The sequence below is a fragment of the Bufo gargarizans genome, chromosome 4, assembly GCF_014858855.1.
Source record: "Bufo gargarizans isolate SCDJY-AF-19 chromosome 4, ASM1485885v1, whole genome shotgun sequence".
Classification (NCBI taxonomy): domain Eukaryota; kingdom Metazoa; phylum Chordata; class Amphibia; order Anura; family Bufonidae; genus Bufo; species Bufo gargarizans.
In genome coordinates this window covers 98,770,286-98,794,894 of record NC_058083.1, presented here as the reverse complement: position 1 = coordinate 98,794,894, position 24,609 = coordinate 98,770,286, and the positions used below count along the sequence as shown (strand labels likewise).

General features: G+C 42.6%; 1 protein-coding gene across 7 annotated transcripts in view; it reads right to left on the bottom strand.

Moving 5' to 3' along the window:
- Positions 1 to 884: 884 nt before the first annotated feature.
- SLC16A14 (solute carrier family 16 member 14) overlaps positions 885 to 24,609 on the bottom strand; it is a 122,443-nt gene continuing 98,718 nt past the window's right edge. For all 7 annotated transcript variants that reach the window (XM_044292428.1, XM_044292426.1, XM_044292429.1 and 4 more), the window contains 3 exons: positions 19,303 to 19,446; positions 18,221 to 19,174; positions 885 to 1,943 (listed from right to left, as the gene is read on the bottom strand). In XM_044292428.1, coding sequence (XP_044148363.1) covers positions 1,792 to 1,943; positions 18,221 to 19,174; positions 19,303 to 19,446 — 1,250 coding nt within the window. In that variant the 3' untranslated portion in view covers positions 885 to 1,791. The remainder of the gene's footprint in view (positions 1,944 to 18,220; positions 19,175 to 19,302; positions 19,447 to 24,609) is intronic.

Sequence of the window (24,609 nt, the reverse complement as noted above, 5' to 3'; positions counted from 1 at the left end):
TTATAGCTTCAGTTTGAGTTGTGGATAGCTGGTGTGTGGATCTCGGCTGAGTCCCTTGTGCTGCCATAGCCACTTAAAGTTAAGTGTTTTCTTTCCTTTTTGTATTTTGTTTGGGTTATTTTGTGTGTTGCATTTCCCTGTCATTTGTATTAAGGCCTGAGGGAGACTCCTGTTCGTCCTTCCTTTTGGAGGAACAGGTTGTCTTAGTCCTGACATTAGTACCAGGGTTCTATAGGGTGAGTTAGGACATTAGGTATTCCTATGTATGAACTCACCTACCTCTGGGGTCTGTTCATACTGGTAGTTAGTAAGGACTTTGATTAGGGTTCTACTAGAAGGTGTCCATCTCCTTTCCCTACTTTCCAGGTCTTATTCTCTCACCCCTTTCCCTCCTATCTTCAGTGTAGTGTTTCCCTCCCACACCGGAATGTGACAATGATAGGGTTTAATACAGAAGTCTAATTGAGGTCTGATGGAGCTTAGGGTTTGATCTGAGAGGAATGCGGTCTTCTTAGGGCTAAGAAAGTATGGGGGTCTGATACAGAAGTCTGATGGATCTTGGGGGGGGGGGGTCTGATAAATTATATATTTTTCTTATTTTCCTCCTCTATATCCTAGGTGAGTCTTATGGCCTAGTGAGTCTTATGGAGTAAAAAATACAGGATATATATTTATATATATATATTATTATTTTTTTGTATATATATATATATAAATAAAATGCTAAGATTTATATGCATTTTTGTTATTGAACACTGATTCATAGTAGTTATGTATAAAAATCCTTTCCTTCCTTTCAACAGGTGATGAGTCCATAATGCTTGTGGTATGTCATGAACAAGAGGCAGTGTAGGCTCGAAACGTAGACTGGGCTGCATTCCATTTTTTATGGATTTACAATAAAGATTTGGATTTTACAGACTGTTGAAATTTCTTTTATCCGGATACATGAGATGTTACTGACATGATGCTTTCTTCTCTGTTCAGATACAAAGATAATCACTGATGTTTCCAGGGTATAGTAGGCACAGTCACACAGAGCTGCTAGGTTATATGCCTGACAACAATGTATAGATAAACTGCTGTCAGTTGCCAAGAGCAAGCAACATGATTTTGAAGGAAGCAACATGTATATTATCGGAATAGGGAAAAAGACATGGTGTAACTCAAAATCAATACAAAATAAGTTAAGAAAAATGACTTACTTATCATTAGGTTTACACTGTAAGAGCTGATTTATGCTTTGTGTTATTTTCCCACTGTGCATCTCTGTTTGATACATGCTCAGCAGAACTTGTAAGCTGTCTAATATAGTCAGCAGTGGCGTCCAGTTATATTGTGGAATGAGCTTCATAATAACCGCCAATAATTACAGTGAGGCAATATCTTATTAGTAAAAATGTGCCTATTATCTTAGAAAAATACGTTTTGCAAACAGTAATTCTCTGTACCCCACATTGGATCACCCAAACGTATCCTAATCATAAATACCCACATTGGTCCTTCCACCCTGTGATCCGCTCCCTGTAGATTCAGGGAGGATCTTCCAGTTCTCTGAGATTTGGCTAAGACTCCGAATATCTGCAGATAGTAAGTGGTTTCTCAGTAGACGGAGTTTATAAGTGCACTGAACATTTCAATTACGTCATCATACCATCTAAAACCAAGAAGACATAATATGGCAACTCTTAGAACTATGGGTATCAGGGGCATTGGTCTCGTAGGTTTGCCGTTGTTTTCCCGTTTGACTTGCAGTAGCATCATCGACAATAGAAGTCGCTGACTTGACTTTCAGACTTCGCGGTTCTCAACTGGTTTTTCACGATTTTTCTCCTTTGGTTGTAGACAAGGCTCCAGCAGTAAACAGATAATTCCCAACATGTACAGCAAGCCACACACATAGAAAGAGTAGTCGTATTTCTGTGTGATGTCAAAAATCCAGCCTAAAGGAGACAAATGAAATTGAATGTACAATAAATGACCTGATTCATCCCTACTGGTTCCCAATAAAACATTAAAAAATTATCAGAATTAATACAAATCTGTGAAAAAGTATCTGACCTCCTTACAATAAATCTTGATCTACTAAAATAGAGTTGTGCAGTGGCATAATATTGAGGAAAAGTCATCAATATCAGATCAGCAGGGCTTGCAGTACACTCAGGACACAGGCTGGAAGAGACCTGCGGCCTGCATCATGGAGGCTTGGAGCGGGAGCCAGGTAAATAATTCATATATTTTTTAATCACACCTATAGACCACCGGGTAACTATAGGGGACCATTATATCTACTGTGGGAACTATAGGCAACCATTATAGAAACTGTGGGACCTATAGGGAACCATTAAAACTCATGGGAGTACTATAGGGGACCATTATCACTATAGGGGTCCATTAAAACTACTGGGGTCATTACAGGGGTCCATTATAACTACTGGAAGCATTATAGGGGATCATTATAGCTACTGGGGGCATTACAGAGTACTATTATATAACTACTGGGGCGCTATAGAGAGGCATTATAATAACAGGGGGCATTATAAGGCACCTTTATAGCTACTGGGGGCAATATTGGGGGCATTACATCTAATGGGCACTATTGGGAGGCGTTATAACTAGTGGACCTCTATAGGAGAGCATTATAACTTTGAGGGGCAATATAGAGGACCTTTATAATTACTGGGGGTCACTGTAGGTGACCATTATAACCACTGGGGGTGGGGGCAATATAGGGGACCTTTATAACTATTGGGCCACTATATGGGGCATTATAACTATTTGGTGCATTATAGGGGATGTTATGAAAACTGGTGGCTCTATATGGGACACTGTAACCACTGGGGCACTATAGGGGACAATTTAACTGCCAGGGGAAATAAATGGGGGCATTATAACTACTCGGTTCACTTTAGAGGGGCCTCTTTACTTCTGGGGACAATATGAGGATCTTTATCACTACTGGGGAATGTGTCGATATATGGCACATTACTGCTGCGGGCTGTCACTGTCCTCAGTGGTCATATGCCATACACCATCATGTCACCGACTCTTTATTACATGGCTGCAGAAAAGATGGCAGAAAGTTCAGCATGTCACATACATCATAGCTGTTTGTAAATCTAGTGCATATGTTTGGACATAAGGACATTTTGAAGTTGTGGAATGAGGCCATGGTCTCAAAAAAGGGGCGAAGTGTATGGCCACAAAAAGTTTGGTCTGTTCATGATGTCTGGTTCAGTTGTCCAGAAAAAAATTAAAGGGAAGGTTGGCAACCCTGGCTGCAGTACACAGGTATCGGAAATCAGACTGTGTACAGAGCCTTCTGCTTTCGCTCCATATACTGTAAAGTTTCCAGTGCCGTGGCTGCCCAAAACAGCTTATTGATGGGCGTGCAGGGTGTCGGACCCCCACCGATCTGATATTAATGACCTATCCTGAAGATAGGTCATCAATATCTGTAGCCCGAACATCCTCTTTGATTGGTCAGTCTTTTTTTCCCCACAGGAAAGCATTGCACAATAGACTACTCTATTTTTCCCTTTAAAAGGCAACAAAATCCTGCTGGGACAATGACAAAGCCTAAGACAAACAGAAATTGGTTAAACCCGAGAAATAGGGTTCAGTTCTGGTCTCTCTTAGGTCACTTGATAAGCTGTAATTGTATTTCTTCTCATTCAGATGTAGGATTATTTATTTTGTTAGAATAGGGTACTTGCAAATTGTTTCTTGTTGTAAAATGTTCTGACTCTGCCCCTGTAGGAAGCTAGGTGATGTACTTAGGTCCGACCCTAGTTCAGTCAGTGTGACTCTTGTGCTAGCTGAGGAAGTGAGAAGAGCTTCATGTGCTCACTCCTTGGAGCTTTACATCAAGAAAGCCAACTCTACTTTGAAAATTGTTTCTTGTTGTATAATGTCCTGACTCAGCCCCTGCAGGGGCAATAACGTAATGTTGATGTGAACCCGTCCTAAATTGTAAATTGCATATTTTTTCAAAATGTTTTTTTCTTGATAGAGAAGGGGATGGAAAAAGCCTGAAAAAAAAAGAAAAACACCATGGGCACAAAACACACACCCAAAGTGCTGAAAAATGCCACAAAAACTGTATGCAAATCCAAACTAAGGCTGATGTCACCCAGTAATTAATGTTTGGCATTTTTGCTGGGTTTTATGCTTCTTGGTGCATTATGGAAAATATGAAACACAGCTTGAGGTGTTTTTTTTTTTTTTGGGTCAATGGCATTTTTCTGAAGTCGTAGCATGCTCTGGGTCTGGTGTTTTTTTCCCTTATTATCTAGTATTACTGTCCCAAAGACATACTTTTTTTTTTTTGCTCTGCTTGAAAAAACATATGTGCCAGTGTGTGTTTTGTTTTTAATGGCATTTTTTTTATGGTATTTTTTGTATCAATGTATTTTCCCTGTATTGCTCCACAAAGAAAGTGATATTAAAAGGGGTTACATGATTTCCTATTAAAAAAGCAAAGTTTAAAAAAAAAAGAAGATAAATGCCAGGTGATAAAACACACTGTATGGATAAAAAAGGCTCAAAACCTAAAGAAAAGCAATACAAAAACACTGAGCTCAAGGCAAGTGTATTATGAAGTGGCTTTTTTTGGTCCAAAAAAAACCTACAACACAAAACTGTGAATGGCAGCACCCTAAGACTAGGGCTACACGGTGACAGTAGTCGCGGGACAATTTTTATAATGATAGCTTATGCTGCTGCACTGCGACACAACAGTCCATCCAAGATGTTGCATGTCGCAAGATGTTGCATGCCAATTGCACGATGAACGAGCGAACAACTCGTTCATCGGGCAATCCAGTTCTTTCAGCATGCAGATCGTGCTGTCTAATTATGCCGCTAGCAACCCACAGTACAGCATGGGGACGAGCAATGGAATAGCGATCACTTCTCCCCATGTTGCTGAGGAGAACGGCTGCATGTCACAGCACCCTTAAGCCTCTCGTTATATGTTTGAAGTGTGGAAGGAAACTGGAGTACCTGTATACCCCCCCCCCCCCACACACACACACAGAACATACAAACTCCATGCAGATGATTCCCTAGGTCAGATCAGAATCCTGGACCAGGGCAACAGTGCTAACCACTGAGCCACCATTCTGTCCCACATTATTTAAGACCTCAAAGACACAATCGTATTTTGCATCCATATCCGATCGACATTATTTGCGGAATGCACACAGTCACAGACCTATTCTTTTCTATGTGTCAAGAATAGTAATTTCTAATGATGGGAGTGATTAAATTACAGATTGCACATGGAAGGTATCTGTATTTTGTGGTTTGTGGTTTATGGTTTGAGGACCGCAATATGGATCTTGTCGTGTGCGTGAGGCCCTAATCTTATGGCAAATGAACCAGCAGTAGGGAAGGTTTACTAATCCTGGTGTGCACTTGGAGGACTGACACGCCACTCGTGTGGTGTACAAATAAATCTCCCTGGAAGTGTTTATTGACTAGGAAACCAGTTTAATGGCTGCAGTTACCTATAAGAATCCCTGAAGGGGTCCTAAACTAAATAACTTTATTGTTACATATCTAAAATCTAAAGACCTACAGGGATAGGTTAAAACTATCAGCAATGAGAGGGGGGTGACGGTTCCTCACTTGCAATTGGTGCCACCTCACACTTTATGGACCATTTGGTTATTTTGTGGGCGCAGAGCCTGTCACAGAACTGAGTTTTAACCTATCCCCGTAGGTCTTTAGATTTTAGATATGTAACAATAAAGTTATTTAGTTTAGGACCCCTACAGGGATTTTTGTCGGTCCACTGACAGAATTGAGTACTTGTGAAATTATCCTGAGGGCCCTAAAATTGGGCATTTTCTGTTTTTCAGCTACCTATAAGACATCAATAGGGTTATTTATCAAACTGGAGTAAATCAGAAATGGCTTAGTTGCCCATAGCAACCAGATTCCACCTTTCATTTTTGACAGCTCCTTTGGAAAATGAAAGGTGGAATCTGATTGGCTGCTACGGGCAACTAAGACAGTTCTACTTTACACCAGTTTGATAAATGACCCCACATGTCTCTTCAGACTGTAATTGACCTTGATTTAGTTTAACACATTTCTTTTATTCCAATTTATTTTTCTACAGTCAGGACTGGAAGCTCTACTGCTGACTGGTTTTACTAAATAATATCTTAATAGGTTTAATGACTCAATCCCTTGCAAAATGTCTTTCATCATATAACACAAAGCAGCTGAGCTGACCTCTCACATACACAGAGAGATTTCACAACTACAGTACATTCAAGTGGGTGATATTTCTGCTAAAATCCTTGGATGATTTAAAAAACCCTACTGCTAATTTCACACGAGCATGTTAGGTCCAGGAAACACGCTCCACATGATGGCCACATTTCCCGGACCAAACACTGCTTCTCTGACCCGACTCACAGGATCGGTCTACTATACTGCACTCACATAATGCTGACAGTACAGTAGACCTGTGGTCAGGCATCTCAAGGAATTTTTTGGAGCCTTTTTTTAGATGTTTTTGCCCATATCGTGTTTTAGAACCTGTCATTTTTGATTGTTTTTCTGTATACCTGCCACTTTTTTTTAGATGAAAGTATGTGCCCCCCTCAAGCCCCTTGATGTTACTTTCTCAGTAGGCATGCAAAAACACCATTGCCCATGTGGTGTTTTGAAGCTGGAAAAAAACAACAATGGAGGTCTATGAGGGAAAATGCTAGACCCAGAGGTGCTGCAATTTGAAAAAAATGCCATTGACCCAAAAAAATGCATCTCCTGGGGCAAAAACGCCAATACAAATACATGCAGTCCCTGGAGCAAGGGTACTTTGTAGTATGGACATTTGCTCATATTGCTACTATGCAAAGTCATGAAACTCACTACATTATTGCACTTTGAAGGGTTAATTTGCACTGTGATTTATTCCTTTGTTTACACATATAGGGGGATATTTACCAAGACTGGCGCTTTCTTCCCCGATCTTGATATCCCCTGCGCTGCTGAAGGATGTGCCTAATTTATGAACAGTTTACGCCACATCATAAACTAGGAGAAAAGTGCCGAAGACCACGAAAAAGGGGAGACGATTTTTTAAAAAGTCGCACCTGTGATTTTTTTAATGCCACTTTTCAGGCGTAAAGGTAATGATAATTCTCCCCTATAGTATCTGCAACATTTATTAAGTGTGCCTTTTTAAATTGTCGCCTAATTATAATATTATGCAAATAATTTCCAACCAGGACCTGACGTAAAAATTGTTGCATTACATACAGTACAGACCAAAAGTTTGGACACACCTTCTCATTCAAAGAGTTTTCTTTATTTTCATGACTATGAAAATTGTAGATTCACACTGAAGGCATCAAAACTATGAATGAACACATGTGGAATTATATACATAATGAAAAAGTGTGAAACAACTGAAAATATGTCATATTCTAGGTTCTTCAAAGTAGCCACCTTTTGCTTTGATTACTGCTTTGCACAATCTTGGCATTTATCTTGATGAGCTTCAAGAGGTAGTCACCTGAAATGGTCTTCCAACAGTCTTGAAAGAGTTCCCAGAGATGCTTAGCACTTGTTGGCCCTTTTGCCTTCACTCTGCGGTCCAGCTCACGCCAAGCCATCTCGATTGGGTTCAGGTCCGGTGACTGTGGAGGCCAGGTCATCTGGCGCAGCACCCCATCACTCTCCTTCATGGTCAAATAGCCCTTACACAGCCTGGAGGTGTGTTTAGGGTCATTGTCCTGTTGAAAAATAAATGATGGTCCAACTAAACGCAAACCGGATGGAATAGCATGCCGCTGCAAGATGCTGTGGTAGCCATGCTGGTTCAGTATGCCTTAAATTTTAAATAAATCCCCAACAGTGTCACCAGCAAAGCACCCCCACACCATCACACCTCCTCCTCCTCCATGCTTCACAGTGGGAACCAGGCATGTAAAGTCCATCCGTTCACCTTTTCTGCGTCGCACAAAGACACAGTGGTTGGAACCAAAGATCTTAAATTTGGACTCAGACCAAAGCACAGATTTCCACTGGTCTAATGTCCATTCCTTGTGTTCTTTAGCCCAAACAAGTCTCTTCTGTTTGTTGCCTGTCCTTAGCAGTGGTTTCCTAGCAGATATTCTACCATGAAGGCCTGATTCACACAGTCTCCTCTTAACAGTTGTTCTAGAGATGTGTCTGCTGCTAGAACTCTGTGTGGCATTGACCTGGTCTCTAATCTGAGCTGCTGTTAACCTGCGATTTCTGAGGCTGGTGACTCGGATGAACTTATCCTCCGCAGCAGAGGTGACTCTTGATCTTCCTTTCCTGGGGCGGTCCGCATTCGAGCCAGTTTCTTTGTAGCGCTTGATGGTTTTTGTGACTGCACTTGGGGACACTTTCAAAGTTTTCCCAATTTTTCGGACTGACTGACCTTCATTTCTTAAAGTAATGATGGCCACTCGTTTTTCTTTACTTAGCTGCTTTTTTCTTGCCATAATACAAATTCTAACAGTCTATTCAGTAGGAATATAAGCTGTGTATCCACCTGACTTCTCCACAACGCAACTGATGGTCCCAACCCCATTTATAAGGCAAGAAATCTCACTTATTAAACCTGACAGGGCACACCTGTGAAGTGAAAACCATTTCAGGCGACTACCTCTTGAAGCTCATCAAGAGAATGCCAAGGGTGTGCAAAGCAGTAATCAAAGCAAAAGGTGGCTACTTTGAAGAACCTAGAATATGACATATTTTCAGTTGTTTCATACTTTTTTTGTATAATTCCACATGTGTTAATTCATAGTTTTGATGCCTTCAGTGTGAATCTACAATTTTCATAGTCATGAAAATAAAGAAAACTCTTTGAATGAGAAGGTGTGTCCAAACTTTTGGTCTGTACTGTACCTTGCTGCGACTTTTTATGTGTTTTCATAGACCACAGAGAAAATGCACCAATATGTACCGGATATGCCACTGAATATACTAGCTAGCCATACAAGCAGATATTAAAAGCTGAGACTTTTGCCAATATATTCCTGTCAGGAACATATCGGAGCCCATCATGCACCACATCAAGGTCACTCAGCATGGCAAGGGTCCTACCACTACGCTAACTATGGTGTGAACACAGTCTGAAGGTGATGAAATCCAGCTCACAGCCAAGCTTCCACACAACTGCATAGCAGGACAACTAATGCAACGTGAACAAAGCAAGACTGTAAGCCACACCCATATCAGACCATGTGATGGAGGTTACCAGGTGCAAAAGAATGTTTAGATGCCTGACAGGAATATATTGGCAAAAGTCTCAGCTTTTAATATCTGCTTGTATGACTAGCTAGTATAGTCAGTGACATATCCGTTTGGTGCATTTTCTCTGTGATTTATATTATATTTTCATTCGCACAATGCTCCGTTTTGTGTAGGATGCCTTTGTGGTGGATGTGGACTGCGCCGGCATCCTCCATTGTACGTATTTTTTGCTGGGGATGGTCGTTTGCTGCGGTCCACATGCAGTGGGACTGCTCCCCCAATGAAAAACACGCTACAGTGTTTGGGGTTTGAGCAGCTCCCCCATATTTGGCACTATATTTCTGTGATTTTGTTTTATATGTAGTGTATGTGCCTTTACCTGGCATTTAAACATTCTCTTTTGCACTTGGTAACCTCCATCACACGGTCTGATATGGGTGTGGCTTACAGTCTTGCTTTGTTCACATTGTATTAGTTGTCCTGCTATGCGGTTGTGTGGAAGCTTGGCTGTGAGCTGGATTTCATCACCTTTAGACTGTGTTCACACCATAGCTAGCGTAGTGGTAGGACCCTTGCCATGCTGAGTGACCTTGACGTGGTGCATGATGGGCTCCGATGTGTTCCTGACAGGAATATATTGGCAAAAGTCTCAGCTTTTAATATCTGCTTGTATGACTAGCTAGTATAGTCAGTGGCATATCCGTTTGGTGCATTTTCTCTGTGATTTATATTATATTTTCATTTGCACAATGCTTCGTCATGTGTAGGATGCCTTTGTGGTGCATGTGGACTGCGCCGGCATTCTCCATTGTACGCATGTTTTGCTGGGGATAGTCGTTTGCTGCGGTCCACATGCGGTGGGACTGCTCCCCCAATGAGAAACACGCTACAGTGTTTGGGGTTTGAGCAGTTCCCCCATATTTGCCACTATATTTCTGTGATTTTGTTTTCATAGACCAACCTAATAAGAACATTTCTATGACTGGAAAGTCACAAAACCAATCAGCCAATGAAAAAGAAGATGGCTTAGAGGCGACAATCACCACAGGCTAAGAAATAATACCACCGAAACCTCACATTGCGATTGTTACTGAGGTGAATAGAAATCAGGGCTGATGTCAAAATGAAAAAAAATAAAAAAATAGCAAAAGATAAATTAGAACATGCGAGAAAAAAACTATGTATTTGTGGTAGGCTTCAGCGAATCGAGCTTTGAATCATAGATCTGAAGTTGATTTATTAAAAAACATTGTTGTTAATGCTGTTTTCGTATAGTATTAAAATGTATTGGCTCTGTGTAGCCAAAATTAATCTCAGCCGAAGTTGCACGAGACTACGGTATTGCTATCTGCGTATTTAAAAACAATTTAAAATAGGCATCCGAAGTGGGCTTTGGTACCGTGGTACCAGCCAGTACCAAAGCCCACTTTGGATTGCTATTTTAAAATGTTTTTAAATATGCAAATTGGAATACCGTAGTAATTCACCGAAGTCTCGCGCAACTTCGGCAGAGACCGTTTGGCTACATGGAGCCAATACATTTTAATGCTGTGCAGCAATAACAACATTTTTGAACGAATCAACTTGAGATCTATGAGCCGAAGCTCAATTCACTCTCAAGCATTAGGGTACACGACATGGCGACGCTGGTCGTGTGACAGCTGTCGTGGCCAGGTTCTCAGAGTACCAGTGATCCCGTACAAATGAATGGGATTGCTGCAACACTGCTGGATTTCTTGTGACTTGGGTGGCAATCCCATTCATTTTTAAGGGATCACCGCAAGTCTGAGAACCTGGTCACGACAGCTGTCACACGACCAGTGTCACCGTGTATCCACACCCTTAAAGGGGCTACCCAGGAGTCCTTGCATCTTTCAAAGCATATTGAGGTACATTACATAGTACCCGTGCTTAGGATGCTGGCACATGTCACAGATGTGCTGAGTTTTTAGTGCGGCAAAAAAGGCATCAAAATACCACATGCTATTTTTGAACAACTATACCTGGGGATAGGTGAGTTTTATTTCAGCAATGGCAAAAACACAGCAGACTTAACCTGCTCAGGACTGCCGTACGCAGGATTGCGTCTTTGCGGCAGTCCTGTTTCTCTGGGCGGACGCGCCGGTGCGTCCTCTCGCGAGATGCGAGTTTTCGGGGAAAGCCGGCCCGCGCATGCGCATCGCGGGCCGGCAAAATTTCAAAGACAAGTTCATCATCAACCTGCCAGCCAATGATCGTGGTTGGCAGGTTGTTGATTTTCAAAAAAACGAATCAGCAGCCAGCTAACAAATCATATTTAGTAAATATGATGTGTTAAATGGCTGCTGTGCTCCTCTGCTCCTTCTTTTGGTCGGTTGGTTCCAGCAGAGGAGCACACATCACTGCGAGTACCCACCAACACCACACTTAGCCCCCAGATCACCTCCCAGCACCCCAATTAACCCCTTGATCACCCCTTCTTGCCCCTGTCAATCACTAGTGAATAGGAAAAAAGTGATCAGTGTAAACTGTCACTTTTTTTTTTTCACTGGTATTGACTGATAGGTTTTAGGGATAGTTTAGGTCCCTCGGTTAGGTAGTTTAGCGATCGGTTAGCGCCCAGCCCACCGCACCGCAGTCCCTTATTCGCTGATTAGCGTATCACTAATCAGCATTTGTACTTTTATAGTATCTGTAAGTGATCAAAACTGATCACAGTCAGATCTATAATAGTATTAGTGTCACTTTAGTTCGCCCAAAACGCAGTGTTTGCCCGATCAGGCCTGATCGGTCGCCCACACGTGCGTTCACCCACGCCCGCCCCACCGCAGTGACAAAAAATTATTTATTTTTTTGATCACTGCACAATCACTTTACACGCGCTGCGGCGATAAAAAAAATCTGTTTTGATATTTTTTATCAACCGCAGCGGCCTCCAGTACTTCGCTAGCCTCCCATTTGTAAGACAGGCTTGCTTTTTTTCTTGGGTAGTCTCAGGGAATACCCCTAAATTTAGTTGCCCAAATGTCAAACAGGGGGTATTCTTCTGAAGAGGCCTACAGGCTTCTGACCCAGTCGGATGAGGAATGGGAACCCTCATCTGACGAATCCAGCGGGTCAGAATACGAACCTGTAGAAAGCAGTGGCTCTCTGACCCAAAGTTCGGACGAGGAGGCTGAGGTCCCTGATAGCACCAGGCGTACCCGGCCCAGTGTCGCTAGACCACAGGTTGCGCAGGATCCGCTTCGAGAGCAGCAGAGTGGGGCTGGTGCTGTTGGATTACGTGGTGAGGCATACACCAGCAGCGCAGCCCTCCCTGGACCTAGTACCAGCACTGCCGTACAACCTGGTGAAGTGGCGAGCACCAGAAGGGCAGTTGAAGCTGGTACGGTGGCACGAGCAGTAGTGACCCCGTCGCAGCCACCGCAAAGACGGGCCCGTAAAGCCCCTAGAATCCCTGAGGTGCTGGCAAACCCTGATTGGCAGTCCCCAACTTCAGCTGCACCATTAGTTCCCCCTTTCACCGCCCAGTCTGGAGTTCGGGTTGAGACAGCTCAGATCGGTTCAGCCCTGGGATTTTTTGAGCTGTTCTTGACTGCGGAGTTCTTGGACTTAGTCGTGGTTGAAACAAATCGGTATGCCACACAATTTATATCCGCCAACCCGGGAAGCTCTTATGCCCAGTCTTTCCGGTAGAAACCAGTCCAAGTTTCCGAATTTTTCTGGGCCTTCTCCTCAACATGGGTCTAACTAAAAAGCATGAATTGCGGTCATATTGGTCCACGAACCCAATTCATCACATGCCCATGTTCTCTGCTGCTATGCCCAGGACACGATTTGAGACCATCCTGCGTTTCCTGCACTTTAGCGACAACACCACCTCCCGTCCCAGAGGCCACCCAGCTTTTGACCGGCTCCACAAAATTCGGCCCCTCATAGACCATTTCAACCAGAAATTTGCAGATTTGTATACCCCTGAGCAAAACATCTGCGTAGACGAGTCCCTTATACATTTTACCGGGCGCCTTGGCTTCAAACAATACATCGCAAGCAAGCGCGCCGTGTATGGGGTCAAATTGTATAAGCTCTGTGAAAGGGCCACAGGCTATACCCACAATTTCGGATCTATGAGGGAAAAGATCAGACCCTGGAGCCGGTCGGTTGCCCTGACTACCTGGGGAGCAGTGGGAAGACAGTCTGGGACTTGGTGTAACCCTTATTTGGCAAGGGGTACCATCTTTATGTGGACAATTTCTACACAAGTGTGGCCCTCTTTAGGCATTTGTTTCTAGAACAGATTGGTGCCTGTGGCACCGCGCGAACTAGTCGCGCGGGTTTCCCCCAACGGCTCGTTACCACCCATCTTGCAAGGGGGCAGAGGGCTGCATTGTGTAACGAAGAACTGCTCGTGGTGAAATGGAGAGACAAGCGTGACGTTTACATGCTCTCCTCCATTCACGCAGACACGACAATCCAAATTGGAGGGTGGACTTCAATGACCAGATGTTGGCTCCGTATTTAGTGTCCCGCCGCACCAGACGCTGGTATAAGAAGGTGTCTGTATATTTAATTCAATTGGCTCTGTATAATAGTTTTGTTCTCTACAGTAAGGCTGGGAGAACTGGATCCTTCCTCAAATTTCAGGAAGAGATCATCGCGAACCTCCTGTACCCAGGAGGTTCCGTGGCCCCATCCACCAGTGTAGTTAGCCGTCTACACGAGCGACATTTCTCCAGTGTCGTTGCTGGTACCTCAAACCGACCGCCACCCCGAAAAAAATGTCGTGTCTGTAGCAGGAGTGGAATAAGGCGTGACACCCGCTATTTCTGTCCTGACTGTCCTGACCACCCTGCCCTATGCTTTGGAGAGTGTTTCCGGAAGTACCACACACAGGTACACTTAGCATAGGGATCACATCTCACCAGGACAGGCACACAGGGCTATTAGGGCCCATTCACATACAGCTGCTGCAAACCTCTCCTTTCACCTGGGACAAAGTGCATAACGCACTTCGCCACATCTTTGGGCGATTTGCGCTTTGCACATTGACCCATGGGGAAGCAGAGGTTAGTTCTATAAAGATAAAAAAAAAAAAAAAACACCAGTAAGCAAAAAGGTTAATGTTTAGTTCAAAAAGTTAACGTTTATATGTTCCATTTTTTATTTTTTGTCGCAAGTTAGTGGAATATGAGACTTTGTAAGGAAAAAAATAAATTAAAAAATCATCATTTTCCGCTATTTCTCTCACCCAGCATGGGTATATGTAAAATGACACCCCAAAACACATTCCCCAACTTCTCCTGAGTACAGCGATACCAGATGTGTGACACTTTTTTGCAGCCTAGGTGGGCAAAGGGACCCACATTCCAAAGAGCACCTTTCGGATTTCACCGGTCATTTTTTACAGATTTTGATTGCAAACTACTTCTCACACATATGGGCCCCTAAATTGCCAGGGCAGTATAACTATGCCACAAGTGACCCCATTTTGGAAAGAAGACACCCCAAGGTATTCCGTGAGGGGCATGGCGAGTTCCTAGAATTTTTTATTTTTTGTCGCAAGTTAGTGGAATATGAGACTTTGTAAGAAAAAAACTATAAAAAAGAAAAAAATCATCATTTTCCGCTAACTTGAGACAAAAAATAAAAAATTCTATGAACTCACTATGCCCATCAGTGAATACCTTAGGGTGTCTACTTTCCGAAATGGGGTCATTTGTGGGGGTTTTCTACTGTCTGGGCATTGTAGAACCTCAGGAAACATGACAGGTGCTCAGAAAGTCAGAGCTGCTTCAAAAAGCGGAAATTCACATTTTTGTACCATAGTTTGTAAACGCTATAACTTTTGCCCAAACCATTTTTTTTTTTTTGCCCAAACATTTTTTTTTATCAAGGACATGTAGAACAATAAATTTAGCGAAAAATGTATATATGGATGTCGTTTTTTTTGCAAAATTTTACAGCTGAAAGTGAAAAATGTCATTTTTTTGCAAATAAATCGTTACATTGCGATTAATAACAAAAAAAGTAAAAATGTCAGCAGCAATGAAATACCACCAAATGAAAGCTCTATTAGTGAGAAGAAAAGGAGGTAAAATTCATTTGGGTGGTAAGTTGCATGACCGAGCGATAAACGGTGAAAGTAGTGTAGTGCAGAAGTGTAAAAAGTGGCCTGGTCATTAAGGGGGTTTCAGCTAGCGGGGTTGAAGTGGTTAAAGGGAACCTGCCACCAGTTTTATGGTGTCCTAACTAAGGGCAACATAAATAAGTGACTGATTCTCTTTGCAAAATGCTGGGTCACTTTCTTTAATTGACCCAGTCAATCTGCCAACATCTTGTATTGAAAAGCTCCAGCTGATAATGATGAGTCCTGAATATTCATGAGCTCCTGACTCTCCCCGCCCACCTGCTGCTGAATGACAGTTTGTTTCCATATGAATCAGCAGCAGGTGGGCAGGGGAGTGGCTATAGCTCTGAATCAAATATACGCTGGACTCAATGACATCACGCAGGACTCGAATCAGCTCATTAGCATGCGGCATCTTTGTGTGTATATTATGAGATAACCATCTGTCACACCAGTAAGTGAATACATCTAAGGTACTTTTTAGTAGTTAATGATTGTATATAATTAGTTAGATTATAATCAAATATCCACATTATAGGTTCCCTTTAAATTACATTAATCTAAGTCTACTTATGAATTAATGTCATACAGTTTTCCTATGTGTTTACCCTTTTGTATTCACAAAACGCATGCTATTTTTTATGCAGTTTTTGTAAAAAAACAGCAGCTACATGTGCCACAGTATCACAGCACACACAGCCCCATGAACTAAAATGCAGAAATCTTGGGAACAAGATGGTCTCGTCAAATCTGACCCAGACTATTATTCACTTTTTACCTCGTCTAGTTCTGACAGTGGTGTAATTCAGAACTTTTTCATAGATGCGCCTTATTTATCAAGTAATATGTGACTTTGGATACATTTGTCTCACTTTGAGCCATTTTTAGTGTCTACAAACATTGATGAAAAGAGGCGTAGAATAAGCACACATAATAAATCTTCCCCTAAGGCCTCATGCACACAACCGTTCCGTTTTTTTGCGGTCCGCAAACCGCAGATCAGGAAAAAACTGAAGCCGCCCGTGTGCCTTCCGCAATTTGCGGAACAGAACAGGCGGTCCATTGTAGAAATGCCTATTCTTGTCCGCAAAACGGACAAGAATAGGACATGCTATATTTTTTTTGCGGGGCCACGGAACGGAGCAAAGGATGGGGACAGCACACGGAGCCGCAGATGCGGACCCGAAAAACTGTTGTGTGCATGAGGCCTTAATGTTTATTATATTCAGGCTTGAGTGAATCAACTTTCGGATCATAGATCCGAAGTCGATTTGTTCAAATACTTCCATTTTAATGCTGTTTCCATACAGCATTAAAATGTATTGGCTCGGTGGAGCCATAGTTCGTCTCGCCCAAAGTCGCACAAGACTTCGATGAATTACTACTGTATTCATATCGGCGTATTGAAAAACAAAGCCCACTTCCGATTGATATTTTAAATTGTTTTTCAAACGTGGAAAGGAATACCGCACTAATTCACCGAAGTCTCGCCCGACTTTGGGCGAAAAGAACTTTGGCTCCACAGAGCCAATACATTTTAATGCTGTACGGAAACAGCAATAAAATCAAGGTATCTGTATGAATCGACTTCGGATCTATGACCTGAAGGTCGATTCTCTCAAGCCTAATTATGATATATCCTGGTCATTTGCACTGTTATTGCACTGCGCTGTGGATGATGCAGTGGCCCCTAGTCTTTGCTGCAGCAATCACGTTCCGTACACTCACATAACCGCTGCATGCAGTCACTAACCTCAGCAGGTGATGCCTATTTGGTCGATACAAGACCACTGTGGCCTGGGATTGGCTGCAGTAGTCATGTGTGCGTATGGAATGTGATTGCAGCAGCAAGGTAGACAAAAATTGTCAGGGACTACCAGAGTGATTGGCGATAGGGATTTGACGGGCGAGTATTTTTTTTATCACCTTCCCTCCTCTTTCACACTTTTTTAATCCTGGACAAGCCCTTCAACTGTTACCCAGAGAAAATAAAAGTTTTGCAGATTAGTAAGCTTCCCTCCTCAAAGCCTGGGTTAACTTTTGCGCCCTTTGGTTTGTGCCCTGTGCAGTTACAGACATAATAAGGAATAACGGGACACTTCCATCACCTCTGTATAATATACCAGTCTAGAACATGTCAGAGATAAGGTGGTTTACCTCCGCCATGTGTGGAAGCAGCCATAGTGTGGAGCCCCTTTAGGGTTCAGCTACACTTGCCATGCACTCGAGTATCACAGTGTAGCAGGGCACCCATAGACCCCAGAACTGCAAAGTATCCAGCAGTGTTGGATTTTTTGCGATTCTGGGTCGCAGTCATGGCGAACTTGCAAGTCGTGCCGTGACCCCATTCATTTCCATGGCTGCCCTGCTACACTGCAATACATGTGTCACAACTAAAATTTCGGTGTAGCCAAACCCTAATATAATGTCACTTGTATACATTTGGTTCTACAAGGATGTGCTGCAGGGCTTATCATCACAGCCAAGAAAAGTGTTAAAGTACGTGGCACTTCCAATACAGGAGATGGAGAACACTTGGATTTTCTCTTCATATCGCACCCAATACATAACCTCCGGGTCTGTTTGTATAGTCCTTTCATTTCTCTTTGACTATTGTACATGCCTCTTACCAAACTCCACCACAATATGTTCCTCACATGCCCTCACGAAGCACTCGGCTCAACAACATGGTTGTATTCCTTATCATTATCTAAGAATAATTGCTCAATAATGTCTTCAGGTAAAAGGAAGGTACAGTTCTTCCAGTGTGTGTCCTTAGTGCAGGTAAAGAGTGCCTGGCAGTTGTAATGAATATGAAACATACACATCAACATGTTTGGCATGTGATAGAAATTCTGATATTACCTGCAAATGGAGGCCCCAACAGGGCTGATATCCCATTGGCACAAATGATGATCCCATAGGCATTTGCCAGTTGCTTGATGCCCACCAAATCTTCAGTCACAACAGGCATGAGGGAGAAGTAGCCACTTGAGAACCCTATAAGTGCACAGACCACAGCCAGGGCGGCATATATTTGCATAAGAGGAAGAATTAGGATGCAGATACCGAAGGTAAAATTGGAAGCAATGAAGAGATTCCAGGCACTGACACAGGACAGGTCTCCGAGAAAACCTAAGATAATTTTTCCAAAAATATGCACAATAGCAATAACTGAGGTCAGAGGAAATATGTTGTTCTGTTCAGACATACCGTACAGCTCCACGATCTCTGGGAGGTGTATAAATGGAATGACGAAGCTGCAGTAGGCCAGCAGAGCCCATAAGACAAATGCTACAAACACCTTGTTAGTGAAAAGTGAGGCTGCCCCAAAGTAACTAGAATACCAGGTCCAAAAGCCGGACTTGATGGACACAGTTATTCGAGTCAAGGACTTCAGGATTCCAAGTCTGCTTGTCTTCTTTATGACCATCTCGTGATTTGTGTCCTCCTTGCCCCATGAAGCTGCAGTATCCGTTCTGCACTCTCCATCCTCGTCATTGGGTTTCACAGCATCTAGCAGTGAGGCTTCCTTCTTACCTTGGTGATCACTTGTGGTCTCCACACTGCATTGCACTCTGGACTCTAGAGGCCTCATGAGCGCTCCACATACACACAGGTTGAGGGTGACTGCACCCTGAATTATCATGGCATTTCTCCAGCCAAACTCTGCACACAAGTACTTCAAGAGCACGGTGATAAGGAATGTCCCAAACCCAGTACCTGTGGTGCCAAGTCCTTGTGCTAGAGCACGGTGCTTTTGAAAATACTGACCCACCATCACCACCGCAGGTAGATATACCATTCCACTTCCAATACCTAAAAAAAAGGGCATAAGGTATATGTCAGATGACATTTGGAACAAAAAGGAGCCTAGGAAGGTCATATATTGCAGTGGACAAATATAAATCCTTTCAATCACTATATAAAACTAATCCGTTACTTACCTGCTGTCACCCCAAATGTAAAGAATAGGAAGTGCACATTGGTGGCAAATGCGCTTAGTACCCAGCCGAGAGACGTGAGGAACCCCCCAATTATTGCAGTTTTCCGACATCCACATGTGTTAATGAACAAGCCAATAAATGGACCTGGAGAAATAAATTATATAAGATGGATACAGTCAGTCAAACTCTCAGAAAACTATCTAAGGCTGAGCTCACATCACCGTTTAGCTTTCCGTTCTTCTGATACGTCAAAAGAAGAGAGAGAAAGAGAAAAAAACAGGATCCTGTAAAAAAAAAAAAACTATCCCGTTGCATCAGTTGTCATCAATTTGAGCCATTTCCGTCTGAGATCCATTTTTTAGACGGGAAAAAAAAGTCCTGCAAAGTACTTTTGTTAAGAAAACGGAAGACGGAAATGGCTCAAACGGATGACGGTTCAACTAAAAAAGTGGAACCGTTGCAATCCTATGCATAACTGATGCAACAGGATCCGTTTTTTTACAGGATCAGGCATGTTGGATTTCAACATGGCATGGCAATTGTTTGTTTCCAAGGGATATAAGGACTGCCAGAGGAGTCTCATTCACTCCAACTGAAAAAAACATGTCCACTCAGCCGGTGGTGATTGAATGGAACAGATGTCGTTAACCCTTAGGATACCAGAGCTTATTTTTTGTTTTTGCTTTTCATTTTTATTCCCTTTATTCCGTGAGCCATAACTTTTTAATATTTACAGTCACATAGCTGTATGAGGGCTTATTGTTTGCGGGACAAGTTGTACTTTCTAATACCACCATTAATTATCGCATGAAATGCAGTGGGAAGCTGGAAAAAAATTCCAAATGGGGTGGAATTGGAAAGAAAAAAAAAAAACAATCCCACCACCGTTTTACGGGTTTTGTTCCCACAGCGTTTTGTTTACGGCAAAACTGACCAATGCCCTTCATTCTCTGGGTCAGTATGATTACAACGATACCCCATATGTATTGGTTTTTTTATGTGTAAATAGTGTAAAGATATAAACTTTGGAGTGTGCGTGACTTTTGGATCACATTTTATTTAATTGTATTGGGTAAGAGAAGCAATGAAAAAATGGCAAATTGGCCATTTTGACTAGGGATCGACCGATTATCGGATTTACCGATATTATCGGCCGATATTCAGGATTTTGAACGTTATCGGTATCGGCATTTATTTTGCCGATATTCCGATAACGTCCTGGGAACACAGATCGCGCTGCTGACAGCGCTCTCCGTGTTCCCTCAGCAGCAGCACAGGGGAGAAGGAGCAGTGTCTCCTCCCCCTGTGCTGCTGCTGCCGCTCCAGCCAATGGGAGGACAGGGGACAAGAGGGGGGGGAGGAGCTATGGCCACTGCGCCACCAATGAAGCTTAATCTCACATTAATTCATATACAGGAGGCGGGAGCTGCAGAATCACATAGCCGGCTCCCGACCTCTATGAGCTGTAGCTGCGATCTGCGGTAGTTAACTCCTCAGGTGCCGCGGATCGCAGCTACTGCTCATAGAGGTCGGGAGCCGGCTATGTGATCCTGCAGCCAGCTCCCGCCTCCTGTATATGAATAAATTAGAGATTAAGCTTCATTGGTGGCGCAGTGCGCCCCCCCAAATCAGACATTCATGGCGCAGTGCGCCCCCCCCAAGCCCCCCAGTATCAGACATTGGTGGCGCAGTGCGCCTCCCCCCCAAGCCCCCAGAGTATTAAGCATTGGTGGCGCAGTGCGCCCCCCCTCCCCCCCAGTATTAAACAGTGGTGCGCCCCACCCCACCCCAGTCGCAGTGCGCCCCCCACAGGATTCCCTCTCCCCTGCTCCTCCGATCGGAGCCCCAGCAGTGTAATGCTGGGGCTCCGATCGGTTACCATGGCAGCCAGGACGCTATTGAAGCCCTGGCTGCCATGATAAGCTCCATGCTACTGTGTGCACAAAGCACACAGCAGCAGGGACAGTGTGAGCTCCTATTCACCCTGATAGAGCTCTATCAGGGTGAATAGGACAAGGGTTCTAGTCCCTAAGGGGGCTAAAAGTTAGTTAAAAAAATAAATAAAGTAATTAATAAAAATAAAAACACCAAAATATTAAATATAAATGAAAAAGAAAGATTTACAAAAAAAATAAAAATACACATTAACAATAAACATTAATTTTCAGCAGATTTGTGGGAATTTTAATTTTTTTTTTCAAAAATGAAAATTCCCAGAATATCGGTATAAATTATCGGCTATCGGCCTGAAAGTTCACAAATTATCGGTATCGGTATCGGCCCTAAAAAATCAATATCGGTCGATCCCTAATTTTGACCCTTTTTTCCTTTACGCCATTCACCGTATTGTTATTTTTTTATTTATTTTAATGTTATGGGCGTTTTCAGTCGCAGTGATACCCAGGATGTTTATATTTATTGTTCTTTAGGTATTTTTATTTTAATTATACGGAAAGGAGGGTGATTTAAACTTTTATATTTTCTTAATTTTTTATGTTTTTTAACTTTTTTTTTAAAAAATTATCATCATTTTAAGGCTCATAAATTATCTTATAATGATGTTTTTGAATTTTTCATTTAGACCTATCAAGAGAATGCCAAGAGTGTGCAAAGCAGTAATCAATGCAAAAGGTGGCTACTTTGAAGAACCTAGAATATGACATATTTTCAGTTGTTTCACACTTTTTTTGTTATGTATATAATTCCACATGTGTTCCTAGTTTTGATGCCTTCAGTGTGAATCTACAATTTTCATAGTCATGAAAATAAAGAAAACTCTTTGAATGAGAAGGTGTGTCCAAACTTTTGGTTTGTACTGTATATATATATATACACACACATACAGTCACACACATAATGTATTCGGAAAATCTCAATTTCACTTTTTTCACATTTTATGTTGCGGCCTTGTGCTAAAATAATAATATAAATTCAAGTTTTTCCTCATCATTCTGCACTCAATACCCCATAATAACAAAGTAAAAAGAGAAAGTTTGAAATCTTTGATAAGTTATAGAAAAAGAAAAACTAAAATACTGCAACTGCACATAAGTATTCAGGCCCTTTACTCAGGACTTAGTTGCAGCATCTTTGAAAGTGATTACAACCTCCAGTCTTCTTGGATATGATGCCACAAGATTATCTGCCATTCTTCTCTGCAGACCCTCTCAAATTCTGTCAGGTTGTATGGGTACTGTCGGTGGACAGCCATTTTGGATTGGGTTGGATTGGGTTCAAGTCAGGGCTCTGGGTGGGCCATTCAAGGACCTTTACAGCTCAGCCAAGACCCTTGTCCCCCGATTACTTCGTTTGGTGGGATGGCCAGCTCTAGAAAGAGTCCTGGTTGTTCCAAACCTCCTCTATTTAAGAATTATTGAGGCCACAGTGGTCTTGGGAACTTTCACTGCAGCAAAAAAAATTTTGTACCCTTCTCTAAATATGCGACTCTACTAGGGTTGTCATGATACCAAAATTTTGATTCGATTTCGATATCATAAAAAACGTATTACGATGCTCGATACCATGTGAAAAAAATAAAAACACCAAAAAAGCCATGCGCATTCCGCATTTTATGGAACGTCCTGCCCATGATAGAAGAGTCCTATCCTATTTTCTAGGGGACAAGGTGACAAAAAATCGAATCGCACAGTTTTTATTTTTTTTCTGTTACGGCATTCACTGCATAGGAGATATTTTTTAATATTTTAATAGTTTGGACTTTTTTGAACGTGGCGATATGTAATATGTTTATTATGTTTTTTTATTTTATATGTAAAATTTGGAAAGGAGGTGATTTTAACTTTTAATATATTTTTTTTATTTTTTTTTACTTTTTATTTAATAACTATTGTCCCCCTTAGAGGCTAGAACCCTTGTCCTATTCACCCTAATAGAGATCTATTAGGGTGAATAGGACTTTACACTGTCCCTGCTGCCCTGTGCTCTCTGCATGGCAGCCATGTAAATCTTCAGTAGCGTCCTGGCTGCCATGGTAACCGATCAGAGCCCCGCGATTTCACTGCTGGGGCTCTGATTGGAAGTTGCCACTGCCACCAATAAAGATACTGAGAAGGAGGGGAGGAGACCCTGCGGCACCTGAGAGGTTAATTGACGGGGATCGCAGTGCCCTGTCATTGAGGCTTGGTGCCGGCCGTATCACGTACCGTATCAGCCTACATTTGTATTAATGGTTTATTATCTCCATTGGCGGTGCAGTGCCCCCCCCCCCCAACCTAGTATTGAATCGATCTAAAAGTAGTGATTGGGTATCGATAGTTGGATACCCGATGCAACCCTAGCCCCCACACAATCCCATTTCTGAGCTCTATGGACAGTTCTTTCCTCCTCATGGCTTGGTTTTTGCTCTGATATGCATTGTCAGCTGTGAGACCTTATATAGAAAGGGTTGTGTCTTTCCAAATCATGTTCAATCAATTGAATTTACCACAGGTGGACTCCAAGGTGTAGAAACATCTCAAAGATGATCAAAACAACATGGAAGGCCTAAATTTCAAGTGTCACAGCAAAGGATCTGAATACTTATGTCCATGTGAAATTGTAGTTTGTCCTTTTTAATAAATTTGCATGTATGTGTCCCCGTGGTAAGAGACTGCAAACAAACCCTATGTGGTCTGATTCTACAATCATACTCCCATCAATATGTCCCCTAATTCGTACCAACACATTTGGTAGGTTAACAAGTTATACATGACAAATAACTAGGACATACTGTAGGTCTGCAAAGGAGCTGTAAACACAAAACGATAGATTGCTAATTAAAGGGGTTGTATCACTTCAGCAAATGGCATTTATCATGTAGGCAAAGCTAATACAAGGCACTTACTAATGTATTGTGATTGTCCATATTGCCTCATTTGCTGGCTGGATTAATTTTTCCATCACATTATACACGGCCACCACTGATGGATTATAGGGTGGTCGTGACCATGGAAACAAGCAGTGTATAATGTGATGGAAAAATGAATGAAGCCAGCAAATGAGGCAATATGGACAATCACAATACATTAGTAAGTGCCTTGTATTAGCTTTGCCTACATGATAAATGCCATTTGCCTAAGTGAGACAACCCCTTTAAAGGGGTTGTCCCATCTTAGACAATGGGGGCATATCGCAAGGATATGCCCCCATTGTCTGATAGGTGCGGGTCCCACCTCTGGGACCCACACCTACAACGAGAACGGAGCCGGGGAGAGTTGTGGCTGGAGGACCCCGGGTTTCCCAGGGTCCGACCACCACCAGGCACAGCTCCCCGCCTCTCCCATTTAAGTGAATGGGAGCGCACCGCAC